Source organism: Schistocerca americana, chromosome 1, assembly GCF_021461395.2.
Source record: "Schistocerca americana isolate TAMUIC-IGC-003095 chromosome 1, iqSchAmer2.1, whole genome shotgun sequence".
Classification (NCBI taxonomy): Eukaryota; Metazoa; Arthropoda; class Insecta; order Orthoptera; family Acrididae; genus Schistocerca; species Schistocerca americana.
Window position 1 is genome coordinate 303,892,454 of NC_060119.1, and position 21,808 is coordinate 303,914,261.

Sequence of the window (21,808 nt, forward strand, 5' to 3'; positions counted from 1 at the left end):
CGTGTGGGACGAAGTGTTTCGGCAGTGCAACGGGTGTATGCAGACTGATTCACGGAAAGCTGAAGAACACAAGATGGGTCACGTCGCACCACACCCCGAAAAGATCGACCCCTCATCCCAATAGCATTACCGCACAGATCTGCGTCCTCCTCGGCTCTGGCGCAACAATTCAAATGGTTCAAATGGCTCTGAGCACTATGGGACTTAACATCTATGGTCATCAATCCCCTAGAACTTAGAACTACTTAAACCTAACTAACCTAAGGACATCACACAACACCCAGTCATCACGAGGCAGAGAAAATCCCTGACCCAGCCGGGAATCGAACCCGGGCGCGGGAAGCGAGAACGCTACCGCACGAGGCGCAACAGTAGAACAGTGTAACACATCGTACAGTATCAGGGGTTACATTACCTGCCAGAGACATATGTTTGTGATGACTGGGTGTTGTGTGATGTCCTCAGGTTAGTTAGGTTTAAGTAGTTCTAAGTTCTAGGGGACTGATGACCATAGATGTTAAGTCCCATAGTGCTCAGAGCCATTTTTTAGAGACATATGTTTAATTTTACCGGTACGTGGTGTTGCGCCGCGATATCATTTATCATTGCGTGGGTTACGAGCGCTCTTCCACTTCTCCATGTACCTTTGACGAATGTGGAGAAGTGCTAGATGGCAAGGCTGTATGGAATGACGTTACTGGGGACAGGAATGGCGTCAGTAGCATTTTCAGTCGAATCCAGTTTCTGTTTGCCTGATAATGATGGCCGCGTTTTGGTTCGCTGCAGACAGGGGGAGTGGCATCAATTGACACAAGACCTACAGCACCAACTCCAGGCCTTATGGTGTGGGGTGCTACTGGGTACAACCACACATCACAGTTGGCGTGTTAGGTGACTGTGATCAGTGTGACCTGCGTGAATAACATCGTGTGACCCATAGCCATACGCTTTCTGCACAATACCCCAGATATCATTTTTCAGCAAGACAATGCACGACCACATGATTGTGCAAGGACAGGTGCCTTCTTGGTGTCACTGGATGTCAAGCTTTTGCCCCGGTCCGCCAGATCACCAGACTTGTCGTCAATTGAAACTGCGTGGGATATGATGAAATGACGGGTGCAGCGCTGTTACCCAATGCCAGTCACCACGGATGAACTTTGGAACCGGTTGAATACAGCATGGATAGCTTATCACAGGACGCCATTCGCAACTCATACTCGTCGATGGCATCACGCATGGAACAAGTTATCAGGGCCCATGGCGGACCCTGTGCCTGCTAGGTAACGGGACATGTGCTAAAGCGAAATGATTGAAATGTTAATCATTTCTAATGTACACGTCCTGCGAACATGAACGTCCTACCTCTAGTCGTTCAAGGTGTTCTGTTTTTTTTTTTTTTTTTTTTTTCTGAAAATGAGAGCAGTGTCGGTCTTCTTCGGCAACTTCCAGCAAACTGTGCGAAGCTGATTCGCCCTCTCCGTCGCACACCAAGTGCAGGCCGTTCGCATCTGCCATGTGTCTGCAGTACTCTACACCCAACGGCATATTACTTCCAAAACCTAGTAGATAGTGTCGGAAGTTCCATGCGACTTTTCGCGGATGATGCTGTAGTATACAGAGAAGTTGCAGCATTAGAAAATTGTAGCGAAATGCAGGAAGATCTGCAGCGGATAGGCACTTGGTGCAGGGAGTGGCAACTGTCCCTTAACATAGACAAATGTAATGTATTGCGAATACATAGAAAGAAGGATCCTTTATTGTATGATTACATGATAGCGGAACAAACACTGGTAGCAGTTACTTCTGTAAAATATCTGGGAGTATGCGTGCGGAACGATTTAAAGTGGAATGATCATATAAAATTAATTGTTGGTAAGGCGGGTACCAGGTTGAGATTCATTGGGAGAGTGCTTAGAAAATGTAGTCCATCAACAAAGGAGGTGGCTTACAAAACACTCGTTCGACCTATACTTGAGTATTGCTCATCAGTGTGGCATCCGTACCAGATCGGTTTGACGGAGGAGATAGAGAAGATCCAAAGAAGAGCGGCGTGTTTCGTCACAGGGTTATTTGGTAACCGTGATAGCGTTACGGAGATGTTTAATAAACTCAAGTGGCAGACTCTGCAAGAGAGGCGCTCTGCATCGCGGTGTAGATTGCTCGCCAGGTTTCGAGAGGGTGCGTTTCTGGATGAGGTATCGAATATATTGCTTCCCCCTACTTATACCTCCCGAGGAGATCACGAATGTAAAATTAGAGAGATTAGAGCGCGCACGGAGGCTTTCAGACAGTCGTTCTTCACGCGAACCATACGCGACTGGAACAGGAAAGGGAGGTAATGACAGTGGCACGTAAAATGCCCTCCGCCACACACCTTTGGGTGGCTTGCGGAGTATAAATGTAGATGTAGATGTAGAACTAAGTTGCTTGTAATGGTGTGCAAATAACAAAGCTGGCTGTACTATGCGTTCTGTGAAGAGAGGTGAGAATACTTTGTGCGTCGCCACTGTGCGCTTTGTCCCATCCCTCGTGCTCCCAACCTATGGTTACCGTGCTAACAGCCAACACTGGGGATGACTCCGCCTGGACAGAACTAGATGTTCGGAAAACAATCGCTGTCACTTGTCAACGAAATACCTGTCGTGTTTGCTTTATGCCAGGAACATTAGAGTGTTTAAGTACACTCACCATACTTAACTACCTTGAAAATCGATGCTAAATTTGTACGCACATCCTGAAGCAGCCACTAAAGGGAAATGGGGCAGAATGACGCTATTGACCGGAGCGTCTCTGCTCCTTGCCACTATCCATCGGGCCACCACACGCATTCTTAAGATGCGCACAGGAAGAAAGCGGCCTACCTGCGCAGGTGGGGGGGGATTGTGAGGCGACTTGAACCAGCGCGAAAAATATTCCCTTGTTGTCTAATGAGGCAGGCAACACACGGTGGCAGCCGGGTGGCGGCGCCGACGGCTGCGATCTCGCGGCTGCCAGCGAGCGGGAATGAACGAGACAATAAAAAAAATGTTCAAATGTGTGAAATCTTATGGGACTTATCTGTTAACGTCATCAGTCCCTAAGCTTACAAACTACTTAACCTAAATTATCCTAAGGACAAACACACACATCCAGCCCGAGGGAGGACTCGAACCTCCGCCGGGACCAGCCGCACCGTCCATGACTGCAGGAACGAGACAATCTCTGGCCGCTTCATTGCACAGGCCGGCGACGAGCTACATTGACAGAATCGAGGCACGCGTCCTGCAATCTTTCTCAAACGATTTTACAGAAACTATTCCGTAAAAACGCACATGGTTGCATTTATCTAGGTGCCACGTTAAATTTTGCTTCTTTTGCCAAAACGCAACAGAAATTGAACACAGAGATGACGATCAAAATGAAGACTCGAACCCACTGCTGTCGCAGCAGAAGCACCCTGGCAGTGTCGGAATACACTATCGGATTACTGTCCGAATGGCAGGTGCGCGAATAATAACGACCACATAACCTTATTCATGAGATTTTAACGAAACTATTTGATAAAAATCATTTGCACACTCACTGTGTAGGTTGATAGTTTATCTTTCCATTTATGCTCATAAAATGTGATGTGCTGAAACGTTTAGGTTTCCAACCAGGACACAACACTATTTCCATAATGTGCCTAGTTGATGAAGAAAGACTAAGAGGTGCAGGAAGAAGAGACAAAAGCCTACAACATGAAGCAAAAGGGAAGAAAAGACCATTGAAAAGGAGACGTATGCTCATAATCATTAAGTTTCATTTGATAATGTTTTCTTCATTGTATGTTGCCACTGCATCATACACTCCAAAATGCAATGTTTTTATCTGCGTGTTTTTCACCTGACTTGTAAAAACATTTTTGTTCAGAAGTGTAATCAGTGAGGAGTTTTGACTAACGCATACGGTACATTTATCCAGAAGCCACACTGAATTTTGCTTGTTTTGCCAAACCAAAACAGAAATTAAAGAAACTTCATACACTGGAAAAAGAAGAGGATGCCGATAATCCATCATATGGGGCAGGAATGTATTAAAAACTTTGGAAGCCATTTCCCGTAACTTCAAAATTTTCATTTTTGAGGAACATCATCGTTCCGGCTTAGAGGAGAGTATGGTGCCTTATGGTTAACATATAGAACTTTCTCATCTACGTCTGTATTAAGAAGATTCACTCGCCCACTCTGTTCAGGGATAGGAACGGAAAGATTGTAAGCTCTTTGCTGTACTTTTTGTTGTGTCAAAGATGACTGAAGTGTGGAAATAAAATTCTTTGGTAAGTTTCAGTCCCAGCTGTTCGTTTTTCGGATACCCGCGTAACATGATTCCCGTAGGATTGCAACTGAATTTGCGATTTATTTTCACATCTGTACAAACACTCTTTTAGGAATCCTAATCCAAATTAATTAAATTATTTACACTTTCATTTGAATTTTGTGTTTTCACATGTAAACACTTTTCCAATGAACTTGGCTGTGATAAACCTCTGAATATGGGCTTTAATTACATCAATTACAGCATTTGGCAAACTGTTTTTATGGGCATATTCCTTTCTTGATTGGTACTTATACCACAGTGAATGTTGTGGGTGCTCATTTGTTGATGCATTACGAAAAAATAATGCCCATACTGCTCTCCTCATATGCTCAATGCTACAGGTACGAGCAAAATTCGTCAAATAAGCAAAATTGAACACTTAAGCAACACAAAGCAAACTCCACAAGTCAACACACACGATATAGCGTTTATCTCTGTGACAAGTGACTGTTCATATCGGTAAACGCTACTCCATTTAATCCTCAAATTAGTAGGTGAGTAAACCTATCTGATAACATTAGCCATACAACGTTGGAAAACAAAGACCGAGCGAGGTGGCGCAGTGGTTAGACACTGGACTCGCATTCGGGAGGACGATGGTTCAATCCCGCGTCCGGCCATCCTGATTTAGGTTTTCCGTGATTTCCCGAAATCGCTCCAGGCAAATGCCGGGATGGTTCCCATCAAAGGGCACGGCCGACTTCCTTCCCCGTCCTTCCCTAATCCGATGAGACCGATGACCTTGCTGTCTGGTCTCCTTCCTCAAACCAACCAACCAACCAACCTTGGAAAACAAAACACTGTCTAATTCGGCAAAGATACCCTGCTTGCAGTCAGCGAGTGGCGCCGTCAGAGGTGACACACCAAGTCGCTACAACCGTTTACGCGATGGGTCAACTTTGCAGCGATGAAAAACACATTTAGACGGGTGAAACTTGATTTGTTTTATTCAGAAAGCTCCAGATAACTTTATAATGAAAAAACCAAAAAACGTTAATTTTGTCATTTTCATCGTTCCGGCTCCCCTTAATAGTCCGTCGCACTCTAATTATGGGTTTTTGCGTCACGAAACGCTACACTATCAATATTGTAACAGAATCGATAATTTATTTTTGTCTAAATTGCTAACCATTTGAAGATGGATCAACAGTTATGTGTAACAACTACATTTGTCTTGCTGACAGATTCAGTTTTGCTTCTTTTGCCAAACCACAGTATAAACTGCACAAACTCACCCCGAAATAGCTCAAAAAAAGACTCTGAGCACTATGCGACCCAACCTCTGAGGTCATCAGTCGCCTAGAACTTAGAACTAATTAAACCTAACTAACCTAAGGACATCACACACATCCATGCCCGAGGAAGGATTCGAACCTGCGACCGTAGCGGTCACGCGGTTCCAGACTGCAGCGCCTAGAACCGAACGGCCACAGTGGCCGGCCTTGAAATAGCTATTGCGACAGAATCTTGCAACAGAGTGTCTTATTAAACAAGCAATACGCGACCAGAGAGGTGAGTACATTACGGAAAACCTCAATGTGTCAGTTTGCAGTAACTTAAGAGAAGAAATTACTCGTATATTTACGGTCTAAAGCGCTGCTTTCTGGGCGGGAAGGCATGGCGGCCAGGGTGAGTGGACTGCTGTAGCCTGTTGTGGGGTTGTGTACCACTGCGGGCTACGGCGGTTACGAAGCATCTCCGTCGTTTCTAGGTCCCCAGTTCCATACAAAACAATACTGGATTGAAAAAATTAAACAAAAACTAGCTTGTAGTATATCGACGTAGGTAACAAAGTCCTATATGTTAACCATAAGACACCATACTCTCCTCTTAGCGTGCTATCTTTAACCAAAATCTAGTTTCGATATCTCGGCCGGCCGGTGTGGACGAGCGGTTCTAGGCGCTTCAGTCTGGAAACGCGCGACCGCTACGGTCGCAGGTTCGAATCCTGCCTCGGGCATTGTGTGTGATGTCCTTAGTTTAGTTAGGTTTAAGTAGTTCTAAGTCTAGGGGACTGATGACCTTAGATGTTAAGTCTCATAGTGCTTAGAGCCACCGGCCAAAGTGGCCGTGCGGTTCTAGGCGCTGCAGTCTGGAACCGCGAGACCGCTACGGTCGCAGGTTCGAATCCTGCCTCGGGCATGGATGTGTGTGATGTCCTTAGGTTAGTTAGGTTTAAGTAGTTCTAAGTTCTAGGGGACTGATGACCTCAGATGTTAAGTCTCATAGTGCTCAGAGCCATTTGAACCATTTCGATATCTCGAACGGTATAAGAGACAGGAACATCTCATTCTCGTGCACATGAGGCCGGAAGTGAAAGTGTTACATAAAATCCATTTTCTCGAGACTGGAGAAGAATAAGAGACGTCCTTCCAAGTATGAAGAAAAATTCAATACGTTAGCAGAAACATTTGATGTAATGTGTACCAAACGCAAAATCATAAAGACCCATATTTTTCATTGCAAACGTTTCGAATTTCGTGCACCATGTCACGTAAAAGCGAATATGATAATAAGTATGACCATTAGCAAAATGATGGGCAGTTCACCATGAAGCTGACATATAAAGTTATGTGTGACATAAAAATTATTTTTTTTAATGAATAGTTTCTGTAATTAGGAATTTTCGGTACGAATTTAAGGATATGGGACCTGGATAAAGTGACTAAACCAGAGGAGAGGTGGTAGAGAGTTTCAGGGAGAGCATAAGGGAACGATTGAGAGGGATGGGGGAAAGAAATACAGTAGAAGAAGAAATGGGTAGCTTTGAGGGATGAAATAGTGAAGGCAGCAGATGACCGAGTAGGTAAAAAGACGAGGGCTAGTATAGATCCTTGTGTAACAGAAGAAATATTGAATTTAATTGATGAAAGGAGAAAATAAAAATGCAGTAAATGAAGAAATCAAAAAGGAATACAAACGTCTCAAGGATGAGATCGACAGGAAGTGCAAAATGGCTAAGCAGGGATGGCTAGAGGACAAATGTAAGGATGTAGAGGCTTATCTCACTAGGGGTAAGATAGATACTGCCTAAGTCGGAACAACGCCCCGGGAGTAGACAACATTTCATTAGAACTACTGACAGCCTTGGGAGAGCCAGTCCTGACAAAACTCTACCATCTGGCGAGCAAGATGTATGAGACAGGCGAAATACCCTCAGACTTCAAGAAGAATATAATAAATAAAATCCCAAAGAAAGCAGGTGTCGCTACGGTCGCAGGTTCGAATCCTGCCTCGGGCATGGCTGTGTGTGATGTCCTTAGGTTAGTTAGGTTTAATTAGTTCTAGGTTCTAGGCGACTGATGACCTGAGAAGTTAAGTCGCATAGTGCTCAGAGCCATTTTTTGAAAGCAGGTGTTGACAGATGTGAAAATTACCGAACTATCAGTTTAATAAGCCACGGCTGCAAAATACTAACACGAATTCCTTACAGACAAATGGAAAAACTGGTAGAAGCCGACCTCGGCAAAGATCAGATTGGATTCCGTAGAAATATTGGAACACGTGAGGCAATACTGACCCTACGACTTATCTTAGAAGATAGATTAAGGAAAGGCAAATCTACGTTTCTAGCTTTTGTAGACTTAGAGAAACCTTTTGAAAATGTTGACTGGAATACTCTCTTTCAAATTCTGAAGGTGGCAGGGGTACAATACAGGGAGCGAAAGGCTATTTACAATTTGTACAGAAACCAGATGGCAGTTATAAGAGTCGAGGGGCATGAAAGGGAAGCAGCGGTTGGGAAGGGAATGAGACAGGGTTGTAGCCTCTCCCCGATGTTATTCAATATGTGTATTGAGCAAGCAGTAAAGGAAACAATATAAAAATTCGGAGTAAGTACTAAAATCCATGGAGAAGAAATAAAAACTTTGAGGTCCGCCGATGACATTGTAATTCTGTCAGAGGCAGCAAAGGACTTGGAAGAGCATTTGAACAGAATGGACAGTGTCTTGAAAGGAGGATATAAGATGAACGTCAACAAAAGCAAAACGAGGATAATCGAATGTAGTCGAATTAAGTCGGGTGATGCTTAAAGTAGTAAAGGAGTTTTGCTATTTGGGGAGCAAAACAACTGATGATGGTCGAAGTAGAGAGGATATAAAATGTAGACTAGCAATGGCAAGAAATGTGTTTCTGAAGAAGAGAAATTTGTTAACGTCGAGTCTAGATATAAGCGTCAGGAAGTCGCTCCTGAAAGTATTTATATGGAGTGTAGCCATGTATGGAAGTGAAACATGGACGGACAAGAAGAGAATAGTAGCTTTCGAAATGTGGTGCTACAGATAAATGCTGAAGACTAGATGGGTAGATCACATAACTAATGAGGAGGTATTGAATAGAATTGGGGAGAAGAGGAGTTTGTGGCACAACTTGACCAGAAGAAGGGATCGGTTGGTAGGACATGTTCTGAGGCATCAAGGGATCACCAATTTAGTATTGGAGGGCAGCATGGTGGTAATAATCGTAGAGGGAGACCAAGAGATGAATACACTAAGCAGATTCAGAAGGATGTAGGTTGCAGAAGGCACTGGGAGATGAAGAAGCTTGCACAGGATAGAGTAGCATGGAGAGCTGCATCAAACCAGTGTCAGGGCTGAAGACCATGTAATGTTGATGCATTAAGTTGTTCTTAAAGCGGTGCTTGCATTACTGAGCAGCTGTTTCACCAGGTATCCAGTCTAGCTTACCAAATTCGCAACCAGACTAACATTAATTATAGTCTTTTAGTAGTCATCTTACGAGAACCGGTGATATATATATATATATATATATATATATATATATATATATATATATATAAAGTTTAACGGAACAATGATCAATGTCCATATATAAACTGATTTATTTCCTTTTATTTAAATTCTCTTATATATATATATATATATATATATATATATATATATATATATAGAATTTAAATAAAAGGAAATAAATCAGTTTATATATGGACATTGATCATTGTTCCGTTAAACTTTCAGCATATTAAACTTGATTCATAACTAAACTAGTGCCTTATTTAGGATTGTGAAAATGGGAGTTTGTAATCTTACGGAACACATCAAATATGGAGCCAAGATTGGGAGACTGCATACAACACTGCATTCATAAAATAACACACGAAGGACGTTGAAACATATGCAAGACGAAATTAGCCACAACCAACCGATTTAATTTTCACCCAAAGAAGTTACGTTCGTAGCGCAATCCTGTCCGTCATGAAATTACCACACACTGGTATACTACATTCATACCAACTCTCTGTGAAATCTTCCCGAAAAGAATAGCTGAGGGCTACTTTGATGATTACACCACATGCTTCACGTGGTCAACTTGGTTTACACAAAGAGTGTAACTCCACAATAATTTTGATAATTAAAATAAATTACATCGAAACGCAATTTACAAAAGAAAAACGTCGAACTGGTTACTATCCTCTTACTATTAACGTGATGGGTCAAACAATTGTATAAGCACGTGGTGCTGGTCGCACAAAGTACACCCCACGTGGGTTGAACATAAAGAAAAGTTGCTATATTGAAAAATATTGTCAAGACGAGACGTTATAATCTCACGCACATTCGCATTTAAGATTGATGATCTTAGTTAGAGTTACGGATCCTCAACACGTGGTTCCACTTTACTCACAAGGTAGTGACAAAGCAACTACTGGAAGATATTCTGAACTTCACACTCGAATTACACTGCGTTGCAATTTAATATAACATTAGATTTTTTAGATCTAAACCTGAAATAAAGGTGATTAAATTTTCAGTTAGGCTGAACTTAAGAAATCCATTGTCCTACGGACTTAGCAGAGACGCGCTTAGCCGGAGATTCAAAAATGGTTCAAATGGCTCTGAGCACTATGGTACTTAACATCTGTGGTCATCAGTCCCCTAGAACTTAGAACTACTTAAACCTAACTAACCTAAGGATATCACACACATCCATGCCCGAGGCAGGATTCGAACCTGCGACCGTAGCGGTCATGCGGTTCCAGACTGAAGCGCCTAGAACCGCACGGCCACACCGGATAGCCGGAGATCTTACCACTTCAGACGCTCACTGCGGACAGACTGCCTGGGCCCCTACCGAGGGTGCTCCACGGATACAATCGGAAGTTACCAGAGTGGCAGCTTCCTATACCAACATGACATGAGACAGACAGAAAGCGTAGCTACCTGTTCCGACGTTGGTCCTGCTGTTCTCTAGCAGACTGGCTTGTCTGCTGCCATCAAGCATGCAACTAGAAATACATTTGCTCATTCATCCTTTCACACAGAAGGGAAGGGGGATGACAGTATCTTATCATATACAGCATATAAAAGAAAGCGGATGCAGGTTCCGTATGTGACTGTGTGACATGAATTACATATAAACTGTGTTTTAAAGTGTAGTAGTGTAAAAGTAACACGTTCCACTGCTCTGTCTCCTCCCAGATAGTCAGAAACACCACAGTAAATTTAGAAGTGGAATGTATGCCATAAATGACAACAGATTTAAGAAATTAACATGAAAGGAATCCAACAGAGACCTTTCAACCACAACAACAGTTTCTGTAACATCATGTGAGAAAGACTGCAGAACAGAGGGAGCGTTCGAGCACATGCGACTCTCTACTCGTAATGGCACCGTTGCAGCTCGACTAACAGGCTGACCAGCGCTCTCTTTGTGCAGCCGTAGCTGCGCTGAACAGGACGATGAGGCGGCACGGAGACTACCGGATTTCTTTCTGTTCTTACACATATGCGCACACCACTGTAGTAAAGCAGTTGCCAGGTTAAAACCAACCTACAGATTACAAAAAGTAAAGCTGTTTGTAACCTATAGATCGGTTTTAACGTGGCAACTTTTACTTAAGAGTAAAATAGCGGGGAAGTGGACGAGAAGCAGCTCACCCTGGCCAGCCTCCTGGAAGGGGACGACCTGCTCCTGGAAGCGGGCGCCCGCCTTGGAGGTGAGCACGTGCAGCAGGCTGCCGGCTGGCGGCGGCTGCGGCACTCCCGGCTCGTCGCAGAAGGTAGCGTTGCAGACGCACACCACGCCGTCCGCCAGCTGCCGCGCCGCGCACTCCGACCCCACCGACACCTCGGCGGCCGCTGCAACAGCGTGCCCACCTCACGTCAGAGCTTCCACTGCTGAAGAAATCGTGGGAATTTACGACGGGTGGAAACAAGAAAAAAGCACAACACATTACCAAGCCTCATCACTCTGCAAAACCGTTGGCATTCCAAACATTCGTCTCGGAATAGATAAAAGCAGGACCTGTATGGTTTTAAGCAATCTTATACCATTCTTCATGCAAAATAGTGGTAAGTTCAGGTAACGATGATCTTACATCCACATCGGTACTCCGCAATCTACACAACTGGCCATTAAAATTGCTACACCTCGAAGACGACGTGATACAGACGCGAAATTTAACCGACAGGAAGAAGATGCTGTGATATACAAATGATTAGCTTTTCAGAGCATTCACACAAGGTTGGCAGCGGTGGCGACATCTACAACGTGCTGACACGAGGAAAGTTTCCAACCGATTTCTCATACACAAACAGCAGTTGACCGGCGTTGCCTGGTGAAACGTTGTTGTGATGCCTCGTGTAAGGAGGAGAAATGCGTACCATCACGTTTCCGACTTTGATAAAGGTCGGATTCTAGCCTAACGCGATTACGGTTTATCGTATCGCGAATTGCTGCTCGCGTTGGATGAGATCCAATGACTGTTAGCAGAATATGGAATCGGTGGGTTCAGGAGGGTAATACGGAACGCCGTGCTGGATCCCAACGGCCTCGTATCACTAGCAGTCGAGATGACAGGCATCTTATCCGCGTGGCTGTAACGGATCGTGCAGCCACGTCTCGATCTGTGAGTCAACAGATGGGGACGTTTGCAAGACAACAACCATCTGCACGAACAGTTCGACGACGTTTGCAGCAACATGGGCTATCAGCTCGGAGAGCGTGTCTGCGGTTACCCTTGACGCTGCATCACAGACAGGAGCGCCGGCCGCGGTGGTCTAGTGGTTCTAGGCGCGCAGTCCGGAACCGCGGGACTGCTACGGTCGCAGGTTCGAATCCTGCCTCGGGCATGGATGTGTGTGATGTCCTTAGGTTATTTAGGTTTAAGTAGTTCTAGGGGACTGATGACCACAGAAGTTAAGTCCCATAGTGCTCAGAGCCATTTGAACCATTTGAACAGACAGGAGCGCCTGCGATGGTGAACTCAACGACGAACCTGGGTGCACGAATGCCAAAACGTCATTTTTTCGGATGAATCCAAGTTCTGTTTACAGCATCATGATAGTCGCACCGGTGTTAGGCGACATCGCGGTGAACGCACACTGGAAGCGTGTATTCGTCATCGCCATACTGGCGTATCACCCGGCGTGATGGTATGGGGTGCCATTGGTTACACGTCTCGGTCACCTCTTGTTCGCATTGACTGCACTTTGATCAGTGGACGTTACATTTCAAATGTGTTACGACCCGTGACGCTACACTTCATTCGATCCCTACGAAACCCTACATTTCAGCGGGATAATGCACGACCGCATCTTGCAGGTCCTGTACGGGCCTTTCTGGATACAGAAAATGTTCGACTACTGCCCTGGCCAGCACTTTCTCTAAATCACTCACCAACTGAAAACGTCTGGTCAATGGTGGCCGATCAACTGGCTCGTCACAATACGCCAGTCACTAGTCCTGATGAACTGTGCTATTGTGTTGAAGCTGCATGGGCCGCTGTACCTGTACACGCCATCCAAGCTCTGTGTGACTCAATGCCCAGGCGTATCAAGGCCTTTATTACGGCCAGAGGTGGTTGTTCTGGGTACTGATTTCTCAGGATGTATGCACCCAAATTGCGTCAAAATGTAATCAAATATCAGTTGTAGTATATTTGTTCAATGAATAACCGTTTATCATCTGCATTTCTTCTTAGTTTAGGAATTTTAATGGCCAGTAGTGTACCCTACGGTGCGTGGAGGAGAGTATCCCATACCACAACTAGTCATTTCTTTTTTTCTTGCACTCGCAAATATGAAGAGGGCAAAACGACTATCTACATGCCTCCACATGAGTCCTAATTTCTCGTACCCTATCATCGTGGTTTTAACCACGCAGTGTATGCTGGAGGCAACAGAATCGTTCTGCAGTCAGCTTCAAATCCCGCTCTCTAAATTTTCTCGATAGTCTTCTTCGAAAAGAACGTCGCCTTCCCTCCAGGGATTCCCGCTTGTTCCCAGGGCATCTGCGTAACACTTGCGTGTTGATCAAATCTACCAGCAACAAATCTAGCATCCAGCCTCTGAATTGCTCCTCCTTTAATCCGGTCTGGTATGGATGCCAAACACTCAAGCTGTATTCAAAAATTGGTCGCACTTGCGTCTCCTTTGCAGATGAACTACACATTCCTACAAATCTCCCAATAAACCGTAGTCGACCATTCCCCTTTGCTGCCACAATCTTCACATACTCGTTCCATTTCATATCGCTTTGCAACATTATGCCCACATATTCAAACGACGTGACTGTATCAAGTAGGACACTACTAATGCTGTATCTGAACATTACGGGGTTTCTTTTTCCTACTCATCCTCACTGATTTACATTTGCCCCTCATTTCAAGATAGCTGCCATTCATCACACCATCTATAAATTTTGTGTAAGTCACCTTGTATCCTCCTAAAGCCATTCAACTTCGACGCCTCACCATATACCACAGCATCATCTGCCAGACAATGAAGGTGGACATCACGCACACTCCTCTCCAAAGGCTCAATCATATGCAGATCTGGTGGCCGTGGAGGGCACGGGAAATACGACACATTGTCTTCGTGCTCATTAAACCAGGACCTGGCAATGCGACCTGTGTGAACAGCGGCCCTGTCGTCTTGGAGCATAGCATCACCAGTGGGCAACAAATATTGCACAGTGGGATAGATCTGATCAGCCAGAACGGTCGTAAAACACTTCTAAGCAGATTGAGTGCCTATGGAATATCGCCTCGGTTGTGCGACTGGATTCCTCATTTACTGACAGGTAGTAATCGAATGACGATGATCAAATAAAACAGAAGTGATATATGCAGTTCTCCAAGGAAGTGTTGTAGGCCCTCTGCTCCCCCTAATCTATATACACGATTTAGGAGACAACCTGATCAGCCAGATTACATTGTTTTCAGATGATACTGTCCTTACTTTCTAGTAAAGTCATCAGAAGATCAAAAACCAATTGGAAAATGATTCAGATACGATACCCGCATGCTGCGAAAAGTTGCAGTTGTCTCTGATAAGGAAAAGTGTGAGGTCATCCACTTGTGTACAAAAAGGAATTCGTTAAATTTCGGTTACAAGATGACTCACACGTATCTAAAGGCTATAAATTCAACTAAATACGTAGGAATTACGAACAACTAAAACTGGAACGATCTCATAGGTAATATTGTGGGGAAGGCAAACCAAAGACTGCGTTTTGTTGAAAGAACACTTGAAGATACATCAAGCCTACTGAACTGACCGCACGCACAACGTTTGTTCGTCCTCTGCCGGAGTATTGCTGTGCCCTATGAGATCTTTACCAGATAGGATTGACGGAAAACATCCAAAAAGTCCAAAGAAAGCTCTTTTTGTTTTATCCCGAAATATGGGAAAGAGTATCACGGATATGATACACAAACTGGAGTGGTAATCATTAAAATAAAGTTTTCCATGCAGCGAGATCTTTTCACGAAATTCCAGTCACCAACTTTCTCCTCTGAATGTCAAAATATTTTACTGTCGCCATCGTAATAGAGAGAGAACATCACAGTAATAAAATAAGAGAAATCAGAGCCGCGCAGAAAAATTTAAATGATCGATTTTCCACGTGCTCTTGGAGATTGGAACGATAGAGAAACGGTCTAAAGGCGATTCGAAGAACCCTTTTCCAGGCACTTAAGTGTGAATTGCAGAATAGTCATGTAGATCTAAATGTAGATACCCCTTCGCAGCAATATGATCTCGTGGAATAACGATGGGGTTCAAGGGATACCACTATATGTCTGACCAAATCATCACTGAATACCACAATGTTTCACTCTCAGTGCGTAAACTCGGCCAGAAGTTGGAAACAACGTAAAACAAGTCTCATACGACCAAATTACATTCCTCCACTGCTTCATAATCCAGGTTTTACGGCTTCGGTAGCACGTTTACCGTTTACGGGCTTTTGCATCATTGATGAGTGGGTTTTGGAAATCAAGCTCACCAGGCAATTCCCTGCTTACGGGGCTCCCTTTTTGTTGCCTTGGTGCTGACGTGGTTCGCGAGTGCCACATGCAGTTCTGCAGTGCTTCTTTTGACTTTTGGTGACAATCCTCTTCAGTCACCGATCGTCGCGATTACTCAACACCCACTTTCGTCCGCGTTGTCACTTAGAGGATGATGGTTTCCCACTTTCCCTGTATACGGTGCCTCTTGAGACCCTAACACATCAGTTAGCTTGGTTATGGAAGCACCCGCCATATGAGGACAAAAAACTGTACACGTTCGAATTCTCTTAGCTCCGGCTTATGCACTCACAACTACTGCTCTGTTCAAGCATGCATTTCTCGCCGTGTTATCGCATTTCTGTCCAACCGCTGTAGTTCCGCCTGTTATTCGAAGAGATGCGCAAACGTTTTTAAGTACACAGACCATTGCACCACATGCGACACCACAGAACAAAAACCCACACGCAAAGCAAAATGGCATATTCTTACCTATGATGATTACATAGTTCACAGAATAGACAATATTGTAAAGAAACAGGGACTTCAAATATGTAACACAACAGACAACACCACACAGAGAAATGTTAGAACACATGAAACAAATACAGTATCTCGGGTATGAACCAACTTACATACAACACATGTCAGTCTGTATAGATATGACAGACAAATACAAATTTTTAAACAATCTTTTGGGAACAGCTTAGAGCCCTAAAAACTGATAGCTCACATAGTAAATTTAGTGGGTACTTAGTCCCTCGCAGGCAACAGCCAAATAACACATATGCAGATTGAAAAATACTAAAATCCAGTCACAGCCTGTAGCAATAACTTCTATAGAAGAAAGCTGCAGCGGGACTTTGAATTTCGCCGCGCTACACTCGTTCCCTCAGATATGAATTATACCGTCGCAGCGGTATGAGCGCTCGACGGCAGAGAAAATATATAAGAAAATGAAGGTACTAAATTTGTAACTTTTTTGTTATCTATCCGTCTTTTGAGAGCGGAAGCTTAACTTACTTATTAGCTAGTCTTGGTCTGATTAAGACAAAAAACAACTTATTGATGTGCAGACGTATTGTGGAAATTTGTATGAAATTCAGAGGATGGAAGCAGCAACGTAAAATACATTGCATTGAATATGAAGACGATTTTGATTTGTATAATTTAGTGATTCCTGGGCGACTGCAAGATTTCGGAGCAGCTAGTACTTTTCACGCAGAAATGAAGTAGGAGATTTTTGAAGACCTGGACGACGCACGAAAGAAGACATGTTAACATGGTAAAGGATGAACTCTTATCTACGCCATTTCCCCCTGTTAATCACATTTTGTTATTCTCTGTTCTCTTTCAAATAATTTTTGTAGTGGAAATTGGTTTGAGTTTTGCTCAGAAACGCCACAAGGACCACCCCAACAATAGCTTTTCCGAATCACGAAGTCCGATAACTCTTCTGTAATACGAAGTCCGATTTGCATTTCATTCTTTCCCTTTTTCACGGTCATTAACGATTTTAAAACCCCCTTTTTATTCACCATTTCTTCTCACATTTTCAATCTTTTCTTTTCTTCTCTTTTTCTTTTTTATTAACCACTACAAAGCTTTCACATACAGACGGCAATAATTAAGGGAAATGAATTCAGTACCCTGTGCAATGTCATACCTTTCAGAACACAAACACACACACACACACACACACACACACACACACACATATATATATATATATATATATATATATATATATATATATATATATATATATATATATATGCAGACACGAGAGTGAGAGAGAGAAGGAGGGAGGGACTAGGACAGGTGGATGTCAACATGAAATGGTAATGGCAAATTTAGTCTGGGACGTGTCAACTGTTGTCTGTAGGCCAAAAAGGCAAGGCGCAGTTCTGTTGTATTCTCCACGGGGTATCTAACCGCCATAATTTGCACATATTGGTCATCTTCTGGTGTTTTGTGATCGCTGGCGACAACTTCTAGGTAGGCCTTCAATGTTTTGTGTCCCACAATAGAAGCTGAATGTTCGAATTACTTCTCCGTCGTATAGGCTAGTTCAGCGAGCAACTTCCCACCAAGACAAGTATTTTGATCGTAAAGTGACTTAAGCACTTTCTGTGAGCTTGAAACGAGCTTAGAATCATATTGACAGACAATTCTGACCCCAGCCGTATTGTGTAATTCAAGCCAAGAACCGCAGTGTACGCTACTAAGCTGCACTGAGACCGCAGATTGACACTGAAGAGCCAAAGAAACTGGTATACCTGCCTGACATCGTGTAGGATCCCCGGGAGCAGGCAGAAATGCCACTACACGACGTGGCACGGACTCGACTAACGGCTGAAGTAATGGTGGAGGAAACTGACACCAGTAAACCCGTATGAGTGTGAGGGGTGGAGATCTCTTCTGAACAGCACGCTGCAAGGCATCCCAGAGATGTTCAATAATCTTTGTGTGGGGATTTTGGTGGCCAGAAAAGTATTTAGACTCAGAACAGTGTTCCTGGAGCCAATCTGTACCAATTCTGGACTTGTGAGGTGTCGCATTGTTGCTGGAACTGCCCAAGTCCGTCGGAATGCACAATGGACATGAATGAATGCAGCTGATCGGACAGGATGTTTACGCACGTGTCACCTGTCAGAGTCATATCTGTAAGTATCAGGGGTCCCATATCACTCCAACTGCTAACGCCCCACACCATTTACAGAACCTCCACCAGCCTGAACAGTCCCCTGCTGACATTCAGGGTCCATGGGTTCCCGTGGTTGTCTCTCTATACCCGCACACATCCCTCCGCTCGATACAATTTGAAACGAGACCCCTCCGACCAGGAAATATGTTTCCAGTCATCAACAGTCCAATGTCGATGCTGACGGGCCCAGGCGAGGCGAAAGGCTTTGTGTAGTGCAATCTTCAAGGGTACACGAGTGGTCCTTCGGTTCCGAAAGCCCATATCGATGATGTTTCATTGAATGGTTCGCACACATCATTGAAATCTGCAGCAACTTGCTGCTGCACTTCTGTCACGTTGAACGATTATCTTCAGTCGTCGTTGGTTCCGTTCTTGCAGGATCTTTTTCCGGCTTCAGCTATGTCGGAGATTTGATGTTTTACCGGATCCCTGATAATCACGGTACACTCGTGACATTGTCGCACGGGAAAATCCCCACTTCATCGCTGCCTCGGAGATGCTGTGTCCCATCGCTCGTGCGCCTACTATAACGCCGCGTTCAACCTCATTTAAATCTTGATAACCTGCCATTGTAGCAGAGTAACCGATTTTACAACAGCGACAGACACTTGTTGTCTTTTATAGGCGTTGCCGACCGCAGCGCCGTATTCTGCCTGTTTACATATCCCTGTATTTGAATAGGCATGCCTATACTAATTTCTTTGGCGTTTCAGTGTATTTTTACCTGGATTACACTAGTGGTTACAGGCAGCGTTTTACTTTAATTAAAATATTTTGCGCCAGAGGTTCCGGATTAAGGAAACACAAACTGTATTAGTTGTGAAAATTTTAATCCTCCTAATTAGAAAGCGGGATACCACAATTTTAAAGCAGAAGAGAACGAAATAGATTTTTCACTGTGTCAGTGAAAAATGGTCAAAGTATCGATAGTAGTGCTGTAAAAAGAGGGGGAATGCAATACAGGAGAGGAGGAATAAAACTGGATAGGCGGCTGTAGATAAAGCGAGAGCAGAGGCAATAAATGTCATCAATCACTCGGGTTTATCAATGAACGAAGACAAATTATTAATGAGAAGGATGAGATTAGAAGCTAGACGTAGAGGCTGTTTACCAATGAAAACAGCAGGGTGTGCGAACGGGAAAGTATCGAAAGGACAAGAGAAATACTAAAACACGAAGAGCTGCTCGCAGCTCCGGCAGTTCACTGGTTCTGAATTATCGACGCATGGTACACTCCGATCTCAGATGAAAATTCCTGTCGCGTGCTTTAAAGCCGGCCGAAGTAGCCGTGCGGTTAAAGGCGCTGCAGTCTGGAACCGCAGGACCGCTACGGTCGCAGGTTCGAATCCTGCCTCGGGCATGGATGTTTGTGATGTCCTTAGGTTAGTAGGTTTAACTAGTTCTAAGTTCTAGGGGACTAATGACCTCAGCAGTTGAGTCCCATAGTGCTCAGAGCCATTTGAACCATTTTGCTTAAAGGAGAACATTGTTGACGCCTTGTCATGCATCATGGTAACCGCGCTATACGGCTGGCAGAGGCAGAAATTCAGCACTTGCCTATACTCACCGACGTCTGCCTTGTCGCTGGTAAGCCTGTCTAGTCTCCTCATGTGGAAGACGCAACGAGAATTGACAAAATTCCAGCTAGTATAGAAGCTACATTAATGTGAGGAGGGGCAGGTGAGGAGCACTGTGATTTTACACTACCGGCCACTAAAATTGCTACACCACGAATATCACGTGCTACAGACGGGAAATTTTACTGACAGGAAGAAGATGCTGCGATATGCAAATGATTAGCTTTTCAGAGCATTCACACAAGGCTGGCGCCGTGGCGACACCTACAACGTGCTGACATCAGGAAAGTTTCCAACCGATTTCTCATACACAAACAGCAGCTGACCGGCGTTGCCTATTGAAACGTTGTTGTGGTGCCTCGTGTAAGGAGGAGAAATGCGTGCCATCACGTTTCCGACTTTGATAAAGGTCGGATGGTAGCCTATCGCGATTGTAGTTTATCGTATCGCGACACTGCTGCTCGCGTTGGTCGAGATCCAATGACTGTTACCAGAATATGGAATCGGTGGGTTCAGGAGGGTAATACGGAACGCCGTGCTGGATCCCAACGGTCTCGTATCACTAGCAGTCGAGATGACAGGCATCTTATCCGCATGGCTGTAACGGATCGTGGAGCCACGTCTCGATCCCTGAGTCAACAGATGGGGACGTTTGCAAGACGTCAACCATCTGCACGAACAGTTCGACGACATTTGCAGCAGCATGGACTATGTGCTCGGAGACCATGGCTGCGGTTACCCTTGACGCTGCATCACAAACAGGAGCGCCTGCGATGATGTACTCAACGACGAACCTGGGTGCACGAATGGCAAAACGTCATTTTTTCGGATTAATCCAGGTTCTGTTTACAGCATTATAATGGTCGCATCCGTGTTTGGCGACATCGCGGTGAACGCACATTGGAAGCGTGTATTCGTCATCGCCATACGGCGTATCACCCGGCGTGAAGGTATGGGGTGCCATTGGTTACACGTCTCGGTGACCTCTTGTTAGCACTGACACCACTTTGAACAGTGTACGTTACATTTCAGATGTGTTACGACCCGTGGTTCTACCCTTCATTCGATCCCTGCGAAACCATACGTTTCAGCAGGATAATGCACGACCTCATCTTACAGGTCCTGTACAGGGCTTTCTGGATACAGAAAATGTTCGACTGCTGCCCTGGCCAGCACATTCTCCAGATCTCTCACCAATTGAAAATGTCTAGTCAATGGTGGCCGAGCAACTGGCTCGTCACAATACGCCAGTCATTACTCTTGATGAACTGTGGAATCGTGCTGAAGCTGCATGGGCAGCTGTACCTGTACATGCCATCCAAGCTCTGTTTGACTCAATGCCCACGTGTTTCACGGCCGTTATTACGGCCAGAGGTGGTTGTTCTGGGTACTGATTTCTCAGGATCTATGCACTCAAATTGCGTGAAAATGTAATCTCATCTCAGTTCTAGTATAATATATTTGTCCAATAAATACCTGTTTATCATCTGCATTTCTTCTCGGAGGATGGAAATTTTTATCAACTATATGGCAAGTGGAGTGACCACGTGCTCGTAGATCAGTGTGACTGGTAGCAGTATATTGCAAACAGGCCTCTGTTACTTTCGTGAAAAAGTTCCATTTTAGTCAGGTAAAGGATATCAACAGCAGATAAACTAGACCCTTTCACCGTAGTACGGGCTTTGCTTCTAATTCATTAGACTGCGTTTAGCTGGCACAGGCACAAGTACTGCATAGTACAGTGAGAATTCATTCTTAATGCGGTGTATAGATTCAGTAATCTACGTTTTACACCTTCCTGGAGGTTCTTTTTCTTGATGGGATTGCTCAGGAGTAATGCTCATGTGGCAAAGAAAAAATGCCATCCCTGTAAAATTTTTCAAAAATATACGACGACAAACCGTTCGCATGAACGACAGCCGCTCTTTGCAG

General features: G+C 44.4%; 1 protein-coding gene across 1 annotated transcript in view; it reads right to left on the bottom strand.

Moving 5' to 3' along the window:
• LOC124622469 (lysosomal acid glucosylceramidase-like) overlaps nt 1-21,808 on the bottom strand; it is a 187,523-nt gene that overhangs the window by 150,286 nt on the left and 15,429 nt on the right. Inside the window, exon 2 of the mRNA XM_047148179.1 lies at nt 11,241-11,441. Within this exon, the coding sequence (XP_047004135.1) occupies nt 11,241-11,441 (201 nt within the window). The remainder of the gene's footprint in view (nt 1-11,240; nt 11,442-21,808) is intronic.